Source organism: Struthio camelus, chromosome 26, assembly GCF_040807025.1.
Source record: "Struthio camelus isolate bStrCam1 chromosome 26, bStrCam1.hap1, whole genome shotgun sequence".
Classification (NCBI taxonomy): domain Eukaryota; kingdom Metazoa; phylum Chordata; class Aves; order Struthioniformes; family Struthionidae; genus Struthio; species Struthio camelus.
Genome location: NC_090967.1, coordinates 1,139,678 through 1,153,346, shown reverse-complemented (window position 1 = coordinate 1,153,346; position 13,669 = coordinate 1,139,678). Strand labels below are relative to the sequence as shown.

General features: G+C 43.1%; 1 protein-coding gene across 1 annotated transcript in view; it reads left to right on the top strand.

Annotated features, from left to right (window-relative positions):
* FBN3 (fibrillin 3) overlaps positions 1-13,669 on the top strand; it is a 145,575-nt gene that overhangs the window by 65,277 nt on the left and 66,629 nt on the right. Inside the window, exons 7-8 of the mRNA XM_009683577.2 lie at positions 4,005-4,202; positions 4,985-5,110. Of these exons, the coding sequence (XP_009681872.1) occupies positions 4,005-4,202; positions 4,985-5,110 (324 nt within the window). The remainder of the gene's footprint in view (positions 1-4,004; positions 4,203-4,984; positions 5,111-13,669) is intronic.

The window sequence follows — 13,669 nt, the reverse complement described above, 5'->3', positions numbered from 1 at the left end:
CAATCCTATATAGTGCTTCTCCATAAGATTGTCCTGCGCTCCAAGCATCTATAACTTAAAATTTTTGACCGTTCACAACCTCTGTTGGAAGAATTCCCCTTAATGTACGTGTTGTCTAAAGAAACACATACTTAATTTATTTTGAATCAGCACCACTTCTTATCTTCTTGTGATGCCTCCTGATACTTGCACTGCATGTGAATATGCTGCTGCTCCCCAGGCCACCCATGATTTTGTGTCCTGCTATCAAGTCTTGCTCCAGTTGTCTCTTTTCCAGATCAAGTAGTGTTAGCCAGTACAGTCATTCCTCACACCTTTGATCATCCTTGTTGCCCTTTTCTGATCCTTTTCCAGTTTTGATAGCTGCTTTCTGAGATGGAGGCTAGAACTACATACAGCCCTTAAGACACAGGCAAACTGTGGTTTACACAGAGGTGGGATGATGCTCTCTTTTTATTTATTTATTTATTAATAATATACTGCAATCTGTTTTCCTTTTTTTTGTTACTGAGTTGATTTGTCCATTGATACAGGCTCACAAAGAAATTTCAGGCATAGTTCTTTGATTCTGATTGCTTGTAAGTTTTAAATTGTTCTGTGTTCAGAATTGTTCATCTGTCTGGTGATGCCTCTCCTTGGTCTTTTTCTCAAGGTTGAAAATTATGAGTAAGAGTCTTTCAGTTTCATAAAAAAGACAATGGATAAAAAAAAATTCAAAATTTGTTGATCTCTTCTCTTGGAATAAATTAGAACAAACTAAACCCTTAAACTTGGCATGTCAGGGGACATTAATGAGGACCATGTGCTTTGGTAACTTGTTAAAATTTGGGTCAAAACCAACCTTTATGATTATTTGAAAATTCATCATTGCAAACACAGTACATATTTCCTATCTGATTTTCAAACAAAGGCATTTTTATGAGATCATGTCACCTTTATGCCAAAGAAACTTAAAAATCTTTGTTCTTTTTTCCCTAACCCCCTCTTGGTGTTTCCTTCTCAGTGACATCCACAGACTAAACTCCTTTTGACTTTTTTATCAGTATTAGTTTCTAAGTATGACAGTGCTTCCAGCTGTTCAAGAAATACAAAGACAAGAGAATATTAGGCTGGAAGTAAGCAATTATTGTGCTAATTGATTTTTTCCCAGAGGTAGAGGAAAATTCACTATATGGTTTCCATGTAGCTTATGCTTAACCTATTGTCAGGCGGGAGGATTATAGCACAAATGTACCTCACACAGGTTTTACTCAGGACAAGCAGTGGGAGTGAGGAAGACACATCAGCAGAGGCATTCTCAGTCCTAAGCCTGCACTGATTACCAGCATTTCCAGATGATCTTTTACAGTGCAGAATAAAGGCATTCTGTCATGATTGCACCCAAGTGTAGGTCTGCCAATGTGGCTGCCCCACAAACATACCCAATGAAGAAAAGCTTCCTGTCTCAAACCTTTTATCTGATGTTTTTCCTTGCTTTTTGCTCTTTTCATATGTGTGTTAGGATTTAAGAAGGGAACTGCATGCAAAAAACTGGATCACGAAATCTGAACTTTGCTTTGTTCAGTGCATATATTACACTAAGACATTTCAGAAAATGTTAAATAGAACTATTTATAAGTAGATTTGAGTCTCAGACTGCCCTTGGCTCACTACTTAGTGATGACTACTTTCTACACAAATTTTTTAATTGCCTCACATATCAAATCTAAGTTTCTCACTGCTAAGACGGCTGTGAGCTAATCCAGGTACTGTTGCAGGGATTAGGGCTCACAGTCAATTAATGGGCTCTCCAATGTCAAAATCCCATAAACAGTTTCAGAAATCTCAGTGAGACTATCTGAAATAACAGCTTGATTGACCAACATGTAACTTCTTTAGATGGTTAACGTGGAATTTTTCTGGTCTGGTTGAAGGTCCATTTTACAGCAAAAAATCAGACACTTGCATACAATAAAGTGTTTCCAGTAGAAGGAATAGTTTAAGAATTTTTTTCTTGAGAAATGCTTGCTGTTCTAATATCCCCATTCAAGGGTCATTAGAGCCCAGGCAGTGGCAAAACCACATTCCTTAGTGCAAACAAGCCCCTCAAACACTTCCTTCCTTCCTCCCTCCCTCCGTCCCTTCCTTCCTTCTTTCTTCCTTCCTTCCTTTTTTCTTTCTTTCTTTCTCTCGCTCTCTGTCTTTCTCCCTTTCTCAGGAGTAGGACCCTCCTTGGTGGCAAAGGGAAACAGGCTAGTTGTTTCTCCAGCATCTGGGTTTTAAAGATCTAGTTATAATTGCCAAGGGACCTTTAAGAGTTGACCAGAAGGTATGAATGACAACGAAATGTGTTATCACTGAGGGCTGCCTTTATAAAGATTATTAGAGAGAACAGAAATCCCTTTGCCAACGTCATTTGCAGTAGACATCATAGGGAAGGAAGGTTTGGGAATTCTCTCCCAGAAGGTTTTGTGGTTGAGATCTAGGACTCCCTTACTCTGGAAGCCAAGTAGCAGTAGTCTGACATCAAGATGTCTCTCCAACTTCTAGAATGTCTCCAATTTGCTGCCTTGTCAATAACTTGAGGGGATATTCCTAGCAGAACTTTGTTCTCTATAGCATGAAAGAAAGACAGAGTGAGAAAAGGAAGAAATTAAAGTGATGGTCACTGTCAGAATCTCAATACACTACAAAGCACTGAATTCAGTCTTGAGGTCACCCAAACAGCTTTTTCTCTCCTCCCAATTCTCTTTGGCCCTTGACCCATGACAGATGGTAGTATGTATATTCATCTCAGTGTCATAGGAAGGTAACAGCCTAAATCCCTTGCTCACTTGACAGGCCAGCCAGTTAAATTAATGAACAAAGCTACTCTAAGTGCCATAATTCCTTATGGCACTTGGCTAACAGTTGTGAATCCTGCTTCTACAGCATATGACTATGAACCCCATATATCTTTTACTGCAGAGTGTGTGGGAGCTAAGATCATTCCAGCTTTTGTGTACTGTAGGTTAGTCACTGAGGCTCTCTGTCAACACAGGAAGATTGGCCTGCCGAGCCAGATATTCTTGTGTCCCGAGATAATTGTCTACGCTGGTGGAGTGAACACCAACTGAAAGTCCACCCCTCAGAACTAGGAGCACCTTGATTGATATATCTAATCTTTATATACCTGAAGCTGGGTGAGAGGACTGCAAAAGTTGTACCTAGTACCTCGTACTAACATTTACCTTGGTGATGTAGAGAGTTTACCGACTAACTGCTTATATGGCTAATTTATATTCCAATCCAGTGCAGGCATGCAGCAAGGAAACCAACATCTTGAAACATGTTCTCTTTTGTAACTTTGGGTGACTTACAGATACACGGCTTGCATTTGTTGACTGTGACAATGCGGCATTGGAGTTTCTTCAGATGGGGAGGAAAGGAGCTCCTTGACTGAAATACTATACTGATCTTGCCTATATGTTTATGTGACATGGATTTCCAGGTCCTAAAGCTGTCCATGAGAGACTTTTACCACATCATCTCCAAATGTACTTTTGCCCTTAACCAGTATGAATCTTGATAGCTTCACTGGCCTGAAAAATTGCACAGCATAGACGAATTTGCATCCCTGAAATCTCCCTTTTGCCTGACTTTTCATCTTTGGGGTTCATCCTATGGTGAGCACTTAAAGGCATTGATTCAAGCCATAAGATGACTGTAGCTCATGGACTGAGCCTGAGAGAGACCAGAAGGATATGTCTTAGAGAGCTCCTAGACGACCACATGAAACACATGACAGAAAGAAGGCCCCCACCTTCAGCACTTGACTACAGTTTAGTCTTAAAATTTTGTATTTCCCATGGTTGCAGGGTTTTTTTTTTTTCCTCAGAACTAATTGACACTGCACTTGAATGGCTGTGCTACGGGTTTGATGTTGTTCTGGTAGAAGAGAAGGGAATAGGCACTTTGGGAGGTTAGACAAAAAACCTTAAGTTTGTGTTGTGTCCTAACCTGTGGATATTTTTGTTCTCCCTCAGACTATCGTACTGGTCCCTGCTTTAGCCAAGTAAATAACCAGATGTGCCAGGGCCAACTAAGTGGGATCGTCTGCACCAAGACTATGTGTTGTGCCACAATTGGACGGGCCTGGGGTCACCCATGTGAGATGTGCCCTGCCCAACCTCACCCCTGCCGCCGAGGTTTCATTCCCAACATTCGTACCGGAGCCTGTCAAGGTAAATGCCATGAAAGGATATTCCCTTACCCATCCTGACACCCATCCTGAAAGGGTGAGTGATGGATGAGTGCCAAGATCCCCAACACAGAGAACAGTTCTCCATGTAGACTTTGCTAAGTCCCTAGTCATACATCCTGGAGCATCACCATCGACACTGGGTATCACATGTGATGGCCACTTCAAGAATAGTCATCACAAGTGATAAAAATTGTTCTATAGACAGTGCCAAGATAAAAGCATCTAGAAATGACACTTTCTTCCTTATTGCTGTAGGGGCAAAGTTTGATCCCTTTCATCAAGAGAATGATGCAAGGGTGAGTCCTGTTTGTGCCACAGACAACATGCTCCAGTTTTACCACCTGTGCCCTGGTTTCTATGGTTCACCATTGGTTTGTTTGTCTTGCAGCTGACAGCACGTAGAAACGTTTTCAACTGGATACGTTCCATGAGGTCAAACTATTTCAGGGGAATGTGCTGCCCTCAGTTAAGTTTCCAAAGGAAACATTTGGAAATTGTTTGAATAAAAGTAGATGCTTCAAGTACAAATTTAGCATTTGATTCTATTTCCTCTGACCTAATACCCACTGTAATATGGTGGATAATTTCTTTAGGAGATGTAAATCCACCTGCCTGTAGGGTAATTGTGTTAAGAAATGGAAATTCACTTACTTAGAGCAAAGTTGCTTCTTTCTCAAACACCTATGTTTTACCATGCTCCAGCTGAACCTTCTTCTGTTGCAACGGCTGTACTTTCTGATGTCTTTGTTCTTTTTCCCGCAGATGTGGATGAATGTCAAGCCATTCCTGGCCTGTGTCAAGGTGGCAATTGCATCAACACAGTGGGTTCTTATGAGTGCAAATGCCCTGCAGGGCACAAGCAGAGTGAGACCAGCCACAGATGTGAAGGTAAGACTGCGGACCTCTGCAAGACCTCACCAGAACACTCAGCACTGAATTCCCACATACAGTCTGAGAACATAAGAGCATTTAAACAACTTGAAAAATCTTTCTGCATGCAGGGGATTTCCAAGGTTGGCAAAGTGGAAATATAAAACAGCCCCGTGCCAGCTTCGAACCTAGCCTCCGTGTAGGAAGGAGTCCTAGAAGCATCAAAGTACATTAAAAAGTGTACTGCAATATGAATTTCTGGTCTATTTATCTCCTCCCCAGAGTCCAGGCCAAGGAAATAAGGAATAGAGCATTCCTGATCTTTTAAACTAGAAAGAGTTTTTTTTCCTGCAGGTGTTTTCTGAAAAAATGTTTTAATGTCAACATAGACTCATTGAACAGAAGGGATCTCTGGAGGGCTGTAGTCCAACCCCCTGTTCAAACCAGGGCTGGCTTCAAAGCTACATCTGGCTGCTCAGGGCCTTGTCTGACTGAGTTTTGACAACTCAAAGGATGGAGATGCCTGTCCTCTTGGGGTTCATGTCCTAGGGTTGCATTGTGGTCATGGTGAGGAATCTTTTCCTTATATCCAATTGGAACTTACTGTTTTGTAGCTTGCAAACTAGTTGCCTCTAGTTCAGCAGAGTAACTGGAGGAAGGCCAAGTCAATGAAGTGTGACTAGCTGGGATGGTGATGGAATCGGACAACCAGAGCTAACATCATGGTTCTCAGTGTACTGCAGAAGACCCTGATTCTGTAAAATGAGGACCTGCAGCATTCAAATGCAGTGTTGCTTCACTGACTTGGTAATATTATTCCAGACTGACTTATTGGCCAGAACCTGAATCTTGACCTTGAGTACAAAGCAGGCATAAATGAAAATTTGGTATTAGAGGCCTGAAATGCCAATCAGCAGCATGGCTGTAAACATCCCTCCTTTGACCCAGGGCGCCTGATGCTGTCCCTGCCCCTCAGCTACATGGGGAACATACCTTCCAGCAACTCCAGGGTTGCCAGCAACCCTGTGTTGGTAGTGTGCTCCCCTGGCTGCTAGCCTGGAGATAGGCATTATGGAGGATTCACAATGCCTATGGGGGCACCCTCAGTTGCATGGATATACCAACCTGTTACCAATGCCTGGAAACACATATACTTTTTAGCTGTTAGTAGTCAGGAGGAGGCTATTTTTTCTGTCTTTCTGATTGCTTTATGAGATGCACCTTGCTCATCTTCAGCTGAACTGTAGATGGGAATGACCTTTTCAGCCTCAGTATCTCTCCTGGAAATGATACCATGTTTCAAGAGGGATGGTTTGTGCTTATAGTTTGGAATCCTCTAAGGCAGCAAACGTATCTTAGAACCAAGCAGTGGAGAATATAGTCTGGCTCTTCTCAGCATCGGCTGAGCCTGGAGTTGTGGACAGGCTGGGAAGCACAGTGGACTTTCATACTCTCTCTGTCAGCTGATGGAAGGGAGCTTTGCAGAAACTATTTTCTGCTTCTTCTGCATGAAAGTTGGAGGAGTCTGAGCATTAATTTCCTTCCAAACCTCTTCAATGGAGGGCCTAGCTGCCTTAATATATGTATCCATATCAGCAGGTGCATCTCCGCTTTGAATGTGTGGGCAAGCTGATCTGCAGAGTCAATAGTCATATCCCCATGTCCGCATGTAGGGCTGTAGGTAACACACAGGGTTGGACTCAGCAGCTCAGCAGGGTCTGGAAGGCAGTGCAGGGAGAATTCTGCCATTTGCAAGGGAAATACTTTCCAGGCAGTTAGCAGAGCTGCTTAGAAATGGCCAAATAGCTGATCCTCAGACCAGAAGATGAGTTTCATTTGGAGTGAAGAAATCTAACTGTGTTAAGACTAGTTGTGGTGGTTAAAGCAGAACTCTACTTGCTTCCATAAGCCCCTGGATCTGCCACTCACTCACTGACTCAGGAAAAGTTGCTCCATTGCATTACTTAGTTAAATTTAGGGCTTACCTATCCAGTGATAGGCAGTATCTTAGACACTGGTTCCATGCCGTAAGGCATATACTTCCATAGTAAAGCATGGAATAAAAGGAGAGGTTAGGTACAGTCAGTTTGCTGACACTAATAGTGCCACCAAATTAGGAGGCTTTATGCTGTTTTGATAGCCTGGCTCCAGTTCCTTAAGGTCCAATTTCAGTAGCTCCTTTATTACTGCTCTGCATGTCTCTGAGAGGTGTGCATACCTCTGTAGGAAGGACACACTCCCCCCAAGCATTTTGCAGCAGTTTCTGAGGGTCAGACTCACACCTCGCCAGACAGGCTGCACCTCAGAGCTAGGAGAATAAATATTCACTGTAGTTTCCGAACATCTGGCAAATGAAAAGGAAAACAGCACTAAACTTTTCCTGCCTTAGTTATTTCAGGTCTTTCCTACATATCTTAATGAAACGCCACTGATCTGTGCTTGCCATTTTAGGGATGAAATGTGTTTGTTCTGCTGTTGTGACTGTAGTTCTGCCTAGCAGAGCTTCAGGAACTTAACATCCCTTTCATTCCTATCCAAGGCTCTGTAGTAATCAAGAAAAGGAGTGATAAATGCACTGGAATCCAGATGTTTAACCTGGAGTTTGTTTCCAGGTGACAAAGTTATTTACAGTGGCAGAACTGTAGGCAACTAACTGTTACACAGAAAGACCACTCAAAGGAGTCGGTATGCCAGCAACCTAGCTCCATGGCACTTCGGGTTTCTCAGCATACATCGTCCTATGGGGTTTCTTTCAACAGTCGCTTCTCAGTGCAAGGGGCATCATTGCTTCCAAGTGACTCTTCTAATATCCCCACCCTCCTGCAATCCAGCCATTTTCCTTTCTAGTACAATTCTAGTAGTCTCTATGTCAGTGCATGAATTGTGACCTGGGACCAGCCCTTTAGAAACTTTTCCAGGGTGAGGCACCAGCTAGAGAGGTTAATCCTTCAGAGAGGGTGGACATTCTTTTAAGCAAGTTGAGAAGACATCTGTGGCAGTGGATCTTCCTTGGTAGGATACTAAAAAGCTTTCTAAAACTTGAATAGAAGGGTTTTGTGTGGTGCCCAGCATCCAGGGACATGGGACCAGTAGCTTACCCAAAATAGCCCTTTTATATGGCTCTCAGGTGCAGATCCAGTTCCCCAGATTGAATGATGTCTCATGCAACTTAGCTAGCCAATGGGCAAAGGCTGTACCACGTGAGAACCCCAGTCCAAGCTCAGGAGGCAAAAAGCTGTTCTTGCCAGGTCCACCTCACCCATGCTGGCTGGGGACCAGGCAAAGCACATATGAAATCAGTTTAGTTGGAACCTCATATTTACGAAGACTGAAAACAACGCATTGTCCGAATCTGTCATCCAGATGCGAGGGGCCTCTGCATGGGTTTGCACTTCCTGGAATGCCTGCAAAAGCAGCATGGTGTGGCCATAAACAGCTTCCTTTCACTCTCTTTCCTGGATAGCCGTAAAAATAGACATCCCCAGTGTCTGCGGTGTCTGCTTCATCACTTATCATTCCTCAATTGCTAAGGAGACCATCAAAAGGGTATGTTTTCCTTTGGTATTATTTATTGGCCTAGGGGTCCTTCTGGGAGAACGACATAAACATGAGGGGTGCTCTAAACTGACAGGGCTGAGATGCTTTTGAAAGGATTTTTTCTCAGACAGGAATCACCAGCATGTCCCCACTAGGAGAAGAAAAAGAGGATACTTTTGTCTGTGCCATCACTGCTGTCCCTTCAGGACATACCCCATGAATCCCTAGAACTATGTGAATAGGGGAATGCAGAGTCAGCACCTTGTCAGAGGTTCATCTTACACTAACACGTTATAAAAATAGGAAGATCTAGGCCCTGTCTCAAAGAGTTTGCTCCATGCTTTGATGTTTTAGGAGTGAACTATTTGGTATGCCAGACAGAGCACCTAACTCCTGACTTGCTAAAAGGTCTGTAACTGCCCAGGTGGCTTGTATTAGCCCAAGCAACCTCTACACTGGGCCAAGGGTTTTCATCAAAATAATGACAACAACTTTAAAAGAGAATCTTTTCTTTATTGAGGCATGCTGCAAATCTAAAATCTCAAAGCTGCAGGAGTTCCTTTGTTGAATCTATTTGCACTAACTTCACAGCTGGTGAAAGCAGTGGTTTCCCAGCTTGCACTGAGACCATCTAGCCTTAGGAAGAGGAGATGGGCTCCTCCTGCTTTCAAATTCCTCATCCAAGTCTAGCATCCAGGAAATACTAAAATTAGCTTGAATGTCTTTGTTAAATTCTTCCCTAGTTCCCAGGATCTTGTATTTTTTACTTAGAAGATTCCTCCCGGGGAGCGAAGTTAACAGATGGGATTGCATTTGAGCCAGAGGTCAGAGCTCATGTCACTGTGACTGCTGATTGATGATGCCTCCTTCATTAACACAGCACCATGTACTACTAATCTTCTTCAGGCTGTTTGTTGGTGGGAATAGGCAGGAATGGAGATAATGTTGTTAGTTTCCCATGGTGATACTTATCTCTCAACATGAATGGCACCTGGAATCAAGGTTCCGTTTTCAGTTCCAGAATCCTTATGGGATAAAGACACTTTCTTATGCAAGATCTGCTATGCTGATAACACAGGCCAGCTCAAGTCCTGATCTCCCAGGCATGTGAGGGGCTGCAGCTGGATACACAAGATGAGTTTTGGTCAACCCCAGAAGGAAAAAGATGTCATTGTTCCGTCTGCAATACATGAAAATGTGTGCACAACATCAAGTTTAGATTTGAACTCAAATATTCTCCAAGTTCAGGGCTGCTCAGTTACAGAATTATTTGTGAAGCTCATCTAATGAATGTTACACTTTCAAATAGCCTATTTTATGCCTTTGTTCATTGTATGCTGAAGGAGCTCGAGGGATCAAGCATTCCTGAGCTTGGGGCTGTGCAGCACATTTTGAGAAATTTCTGGCACAGAAAATTGCCTGCTCACCTTCTGAAAGATATAAGCAGTCTATGAAACAGGGCAGGGTGGGGAATGAGGGTAGAGAAGGGCAAGGCTGCTCTCTTAAACCAGTACTGGAAACAAGCCCTTCTTCTTTCCAAAGGCCAAATGACCACATTTATATTGTCTTTGTGTGAGAAGACAAGCAAAGAGGGCAGATATTGTCAGCTTATGGCTGAATTGATAGGATGGGAGGTATTAGGCTTGGCCAGATCCAGAGCAGGATCTGTTGATGTATGCAGGGGTGCTAGAAGTGTGTGAGCACTGAGAGAAGGGCACACTTCCAGCAGACTTCATAATACTGCTGGAAGAATTGTTGAAGAAGATACAAGAAAACATTGCTGGTAGTAGTGGTGCAAAATGAAGAAAGGAAACATCAAAGGTGAAACCAGACACATCTCACTGATACAAAGAGCTTTATCAAGAAGTCACAGGGAAGTGTGGGAGGACGTTACATTGAATGACATTTTCAAATTATTCTGGAAACAACCGCAGAAATTATACGTAAGGGAACGATTCCATGGCATGCTCTCATAGGTGGAATCCCTGAGCGAATAAAGCTTTTCCTTCCACAGCGTCAATGGTTCTCTTCCAATAATTTCACTTCTTCTCTCCATAGCCCTTTTTCTATTGCATAATATGATGCTAATCCAGGGTGCTTTCCAATGCCCCAGAAGGAATAAGCGTCTCATGTCCAGGATTGTTTCAGGACGTGTTTGTTTCAGATAACATAGAAGGTACAATAAATTACATTAAGAAACACCAGGCAGGCAAGTGAAAGGCGTTGCTTTGTTCAGCAAGCGCCATTCAGATCAGTTCACGAGAGCTCCACTTCTGACAGTCTCCTGCATCTCAAGGAGACAGATGTTACTGAGGGAGAACAAGTCTTTGATTACAAATCTCATGCCTTTTTACTCCTCTTATCCATTTAGCACTTGTAGAGTGATATGTTAGATGCTACTCATATCCCTATGGGCTAGCCTGCAAGCCTAGCAGAACACAAAAATCCTAATTTTCTAATGAAGGCAAGGCTTTGTTTTTTACTCTGTTGAATCTCATTTGTAGTTCTAAATTGGAGGGAGCTTTTCTACATTTTCCATAGGCAGAGCCGGTAGACTGGCTTCCTGAATGGAACATGATAGCCATTTTATTAGCGTGTTTTCAATTTTCTTACAAAATGTCTACAGAAGAGCTCATTGTTTGGTTCTATTAAAAGCTCATTTACACGAATTTGGTATGGTTTGGAGCATTCCATTACTCTCCTCTGTGGTTTCTCTGTGCTTTCTAGAAGGGAAGGTCTGAAAGTCCCGTGCACTGCATGAGAAAGGGTTGATGAGACATTACCTCTGTTACTTGACACAGAGGTATTTTCTCCGTCAAGTCCTGGTGTTTTAGCAGCTGGAAAGGTTGGGGTTTGAACATGTTTGTAGGCACCTGTGTTGGATGAGCTTGGCAGACTGGAACTCTGTCTGAAGCTCTGTAGCCTTTAACTTCCAGCATTTTCAATGTTAAACAATCCAGCCAAGTCCAACCCAGCAAAATAGAGACCAGGTCCAAAATCAACGTTTGCATTGAATTCTGCCATTGTCTGAGCAGCAGAGTGCACAGAGTATTGCTTTAATCCTTAACAGAGAGTTGGAAAAATCATGAAGTAGCCAGGTTACAGTTGGAAGAATTTGTTGTCCAGAACTGGCAGCTGGGTGTTAACGAGAGGTGTACATATGTGTCCCACTGAGTCAAGTTTTTCATGGACTTCAGCTCTGAATGAATCTAAACTCTAAGACACCCTACGGAGAAAAAATATAGAAGGCAGATGTGGTGGGGAAAAACTGAAACAGCAACAAAGTCCAGAGCTTACTACCAGCTCAGTTTCTCAAAGCTGCTTTTTTTCTGCTTGTTGGGTTGCTAACACCAGTCTCATCTGAGCTAGGATTTTCAAGAGAAAAAAATGTTGCAGATCGATGTAACCTTTCAAATTGACTCTATTTTTCCTTAAGAACAGAATGTAGATCCTGCCCCCTCACCATATACACTTTTTCTTGGATGACTGAGGTGATGTCATAAGTATTGATCTAATAAGATGCCTGCCTTTCTTCTGGCCTCCAGATCTCTTATACAACAGACTTCAGGAGAGCTATGGGAACTTCTGTTTTATGCTATTTTTTTCTAATAATACAGCCACTGTTCACTTCATAAAACTCCTTTCCTTGGCGTGTTCTGCATATTGTAACCCAACACAAGCCTGTAATTAAAAGGCAGGGGAGGCTGTGGTGATACAATCTCTCTCGCTGCAGGGGCCCAGGTGGGGGAAGTGTTTTCTGTGGATTTGCATTGCTGCCATTCTAGGTTTCAAGTCATGCCTGCCTGTAACAGGGACTCTGAGCATCAAAGAGCTAGAGGAACGTTGCAGGCCAAAGGCAACGATTCGGCTCTATGCAAAAGGCAGCTTTCTTGTGAGGGGAAACAATGATTTTGAAGCTTGGCTGCATGTCTGGATCCTAATTCTGAACTGCACTTGACAGCAGACTTAAGAACCTCAGATATGGAGAACAGAACAACAAGCTCCAGAATGAGCTGTTAGCAGGTCCTGTGGTGCAAAACACGGTCTTGAATGCTTGCTGCAATGTTCAAACAAATGCACTCCAAAATGCCTTCTGTGTTAATGCTCTGCCTTGTGCAGAGGTTTACCCAGCTTGCAAGGATGTCACGGTCATTCCCATTCTTCATGGATGTGTTTCCCAGTCAGCTGCACAGGCATAATGGCTGCATGAGGCATGCCATTAGCATCTGGTTCCTATGAATAGTCTAATGAAAAAGCTGATCGTCAGAAACGGTTACCCAAACTCTAATTGGTCAACTGCACCTGAAGAACTGTGTGTGGAAAGTTATTCTGACAGAGCCAGTATAAGAGGTTAGGACAGGATTATGTTTTCCCTTAGGGGGAAAAAAAAAAATTCTACTCAAGGTTCAGGAGGGACTGATGGTTACTTGGCAGATTTTTGTGCTTGGGTAGCAGGAAGGTGTTTTCTTGGCAGCAGAATTAGGGGCCTTCAGCTGCTACTAGAAAAAACAGGAAGGAAACACTGGAAAGAGACAAAAGGAGGAAGGAATCCAGCTGTGCAGTGAGAAGAACAGGAAAGACTCCTGTCTGGAGGTGGTTGTTGGAGGAAGGTATCATCTCTGCAAGCCTCAGGCCTTTCCCCTATTTAAATCTGCATTACTGCTTTGGGAAACCATCCTGCACTCCCTCCCAATTTCCAGTTCTAAGATATCCTGAGATGTCTTGGGAAACTTTGCTGTCAGGAGACATAGGATATCTAAGATCTAGAACACTGCCCCTCTGGGTCACGCACACCGCAGGCTTTGCTGACATTAATGCCTAACACAGTACTGCCTAACTTCACTGCCTAACACAGTACTACTTTTTGGACAACACATCTATGATGTGTCACTCCCAATGCTGGGAAGGCAGGGCTCTGTGCACACAGGGGGCTTTGCCCTAGCGTGGCTCCTGGCTGATGGAAACTGATTGGCTTATACTGTCACTATTTAGACAATGTATGGCTTGCCTTTCCTTTTAGAGCACCAATCCTGTTGCCGC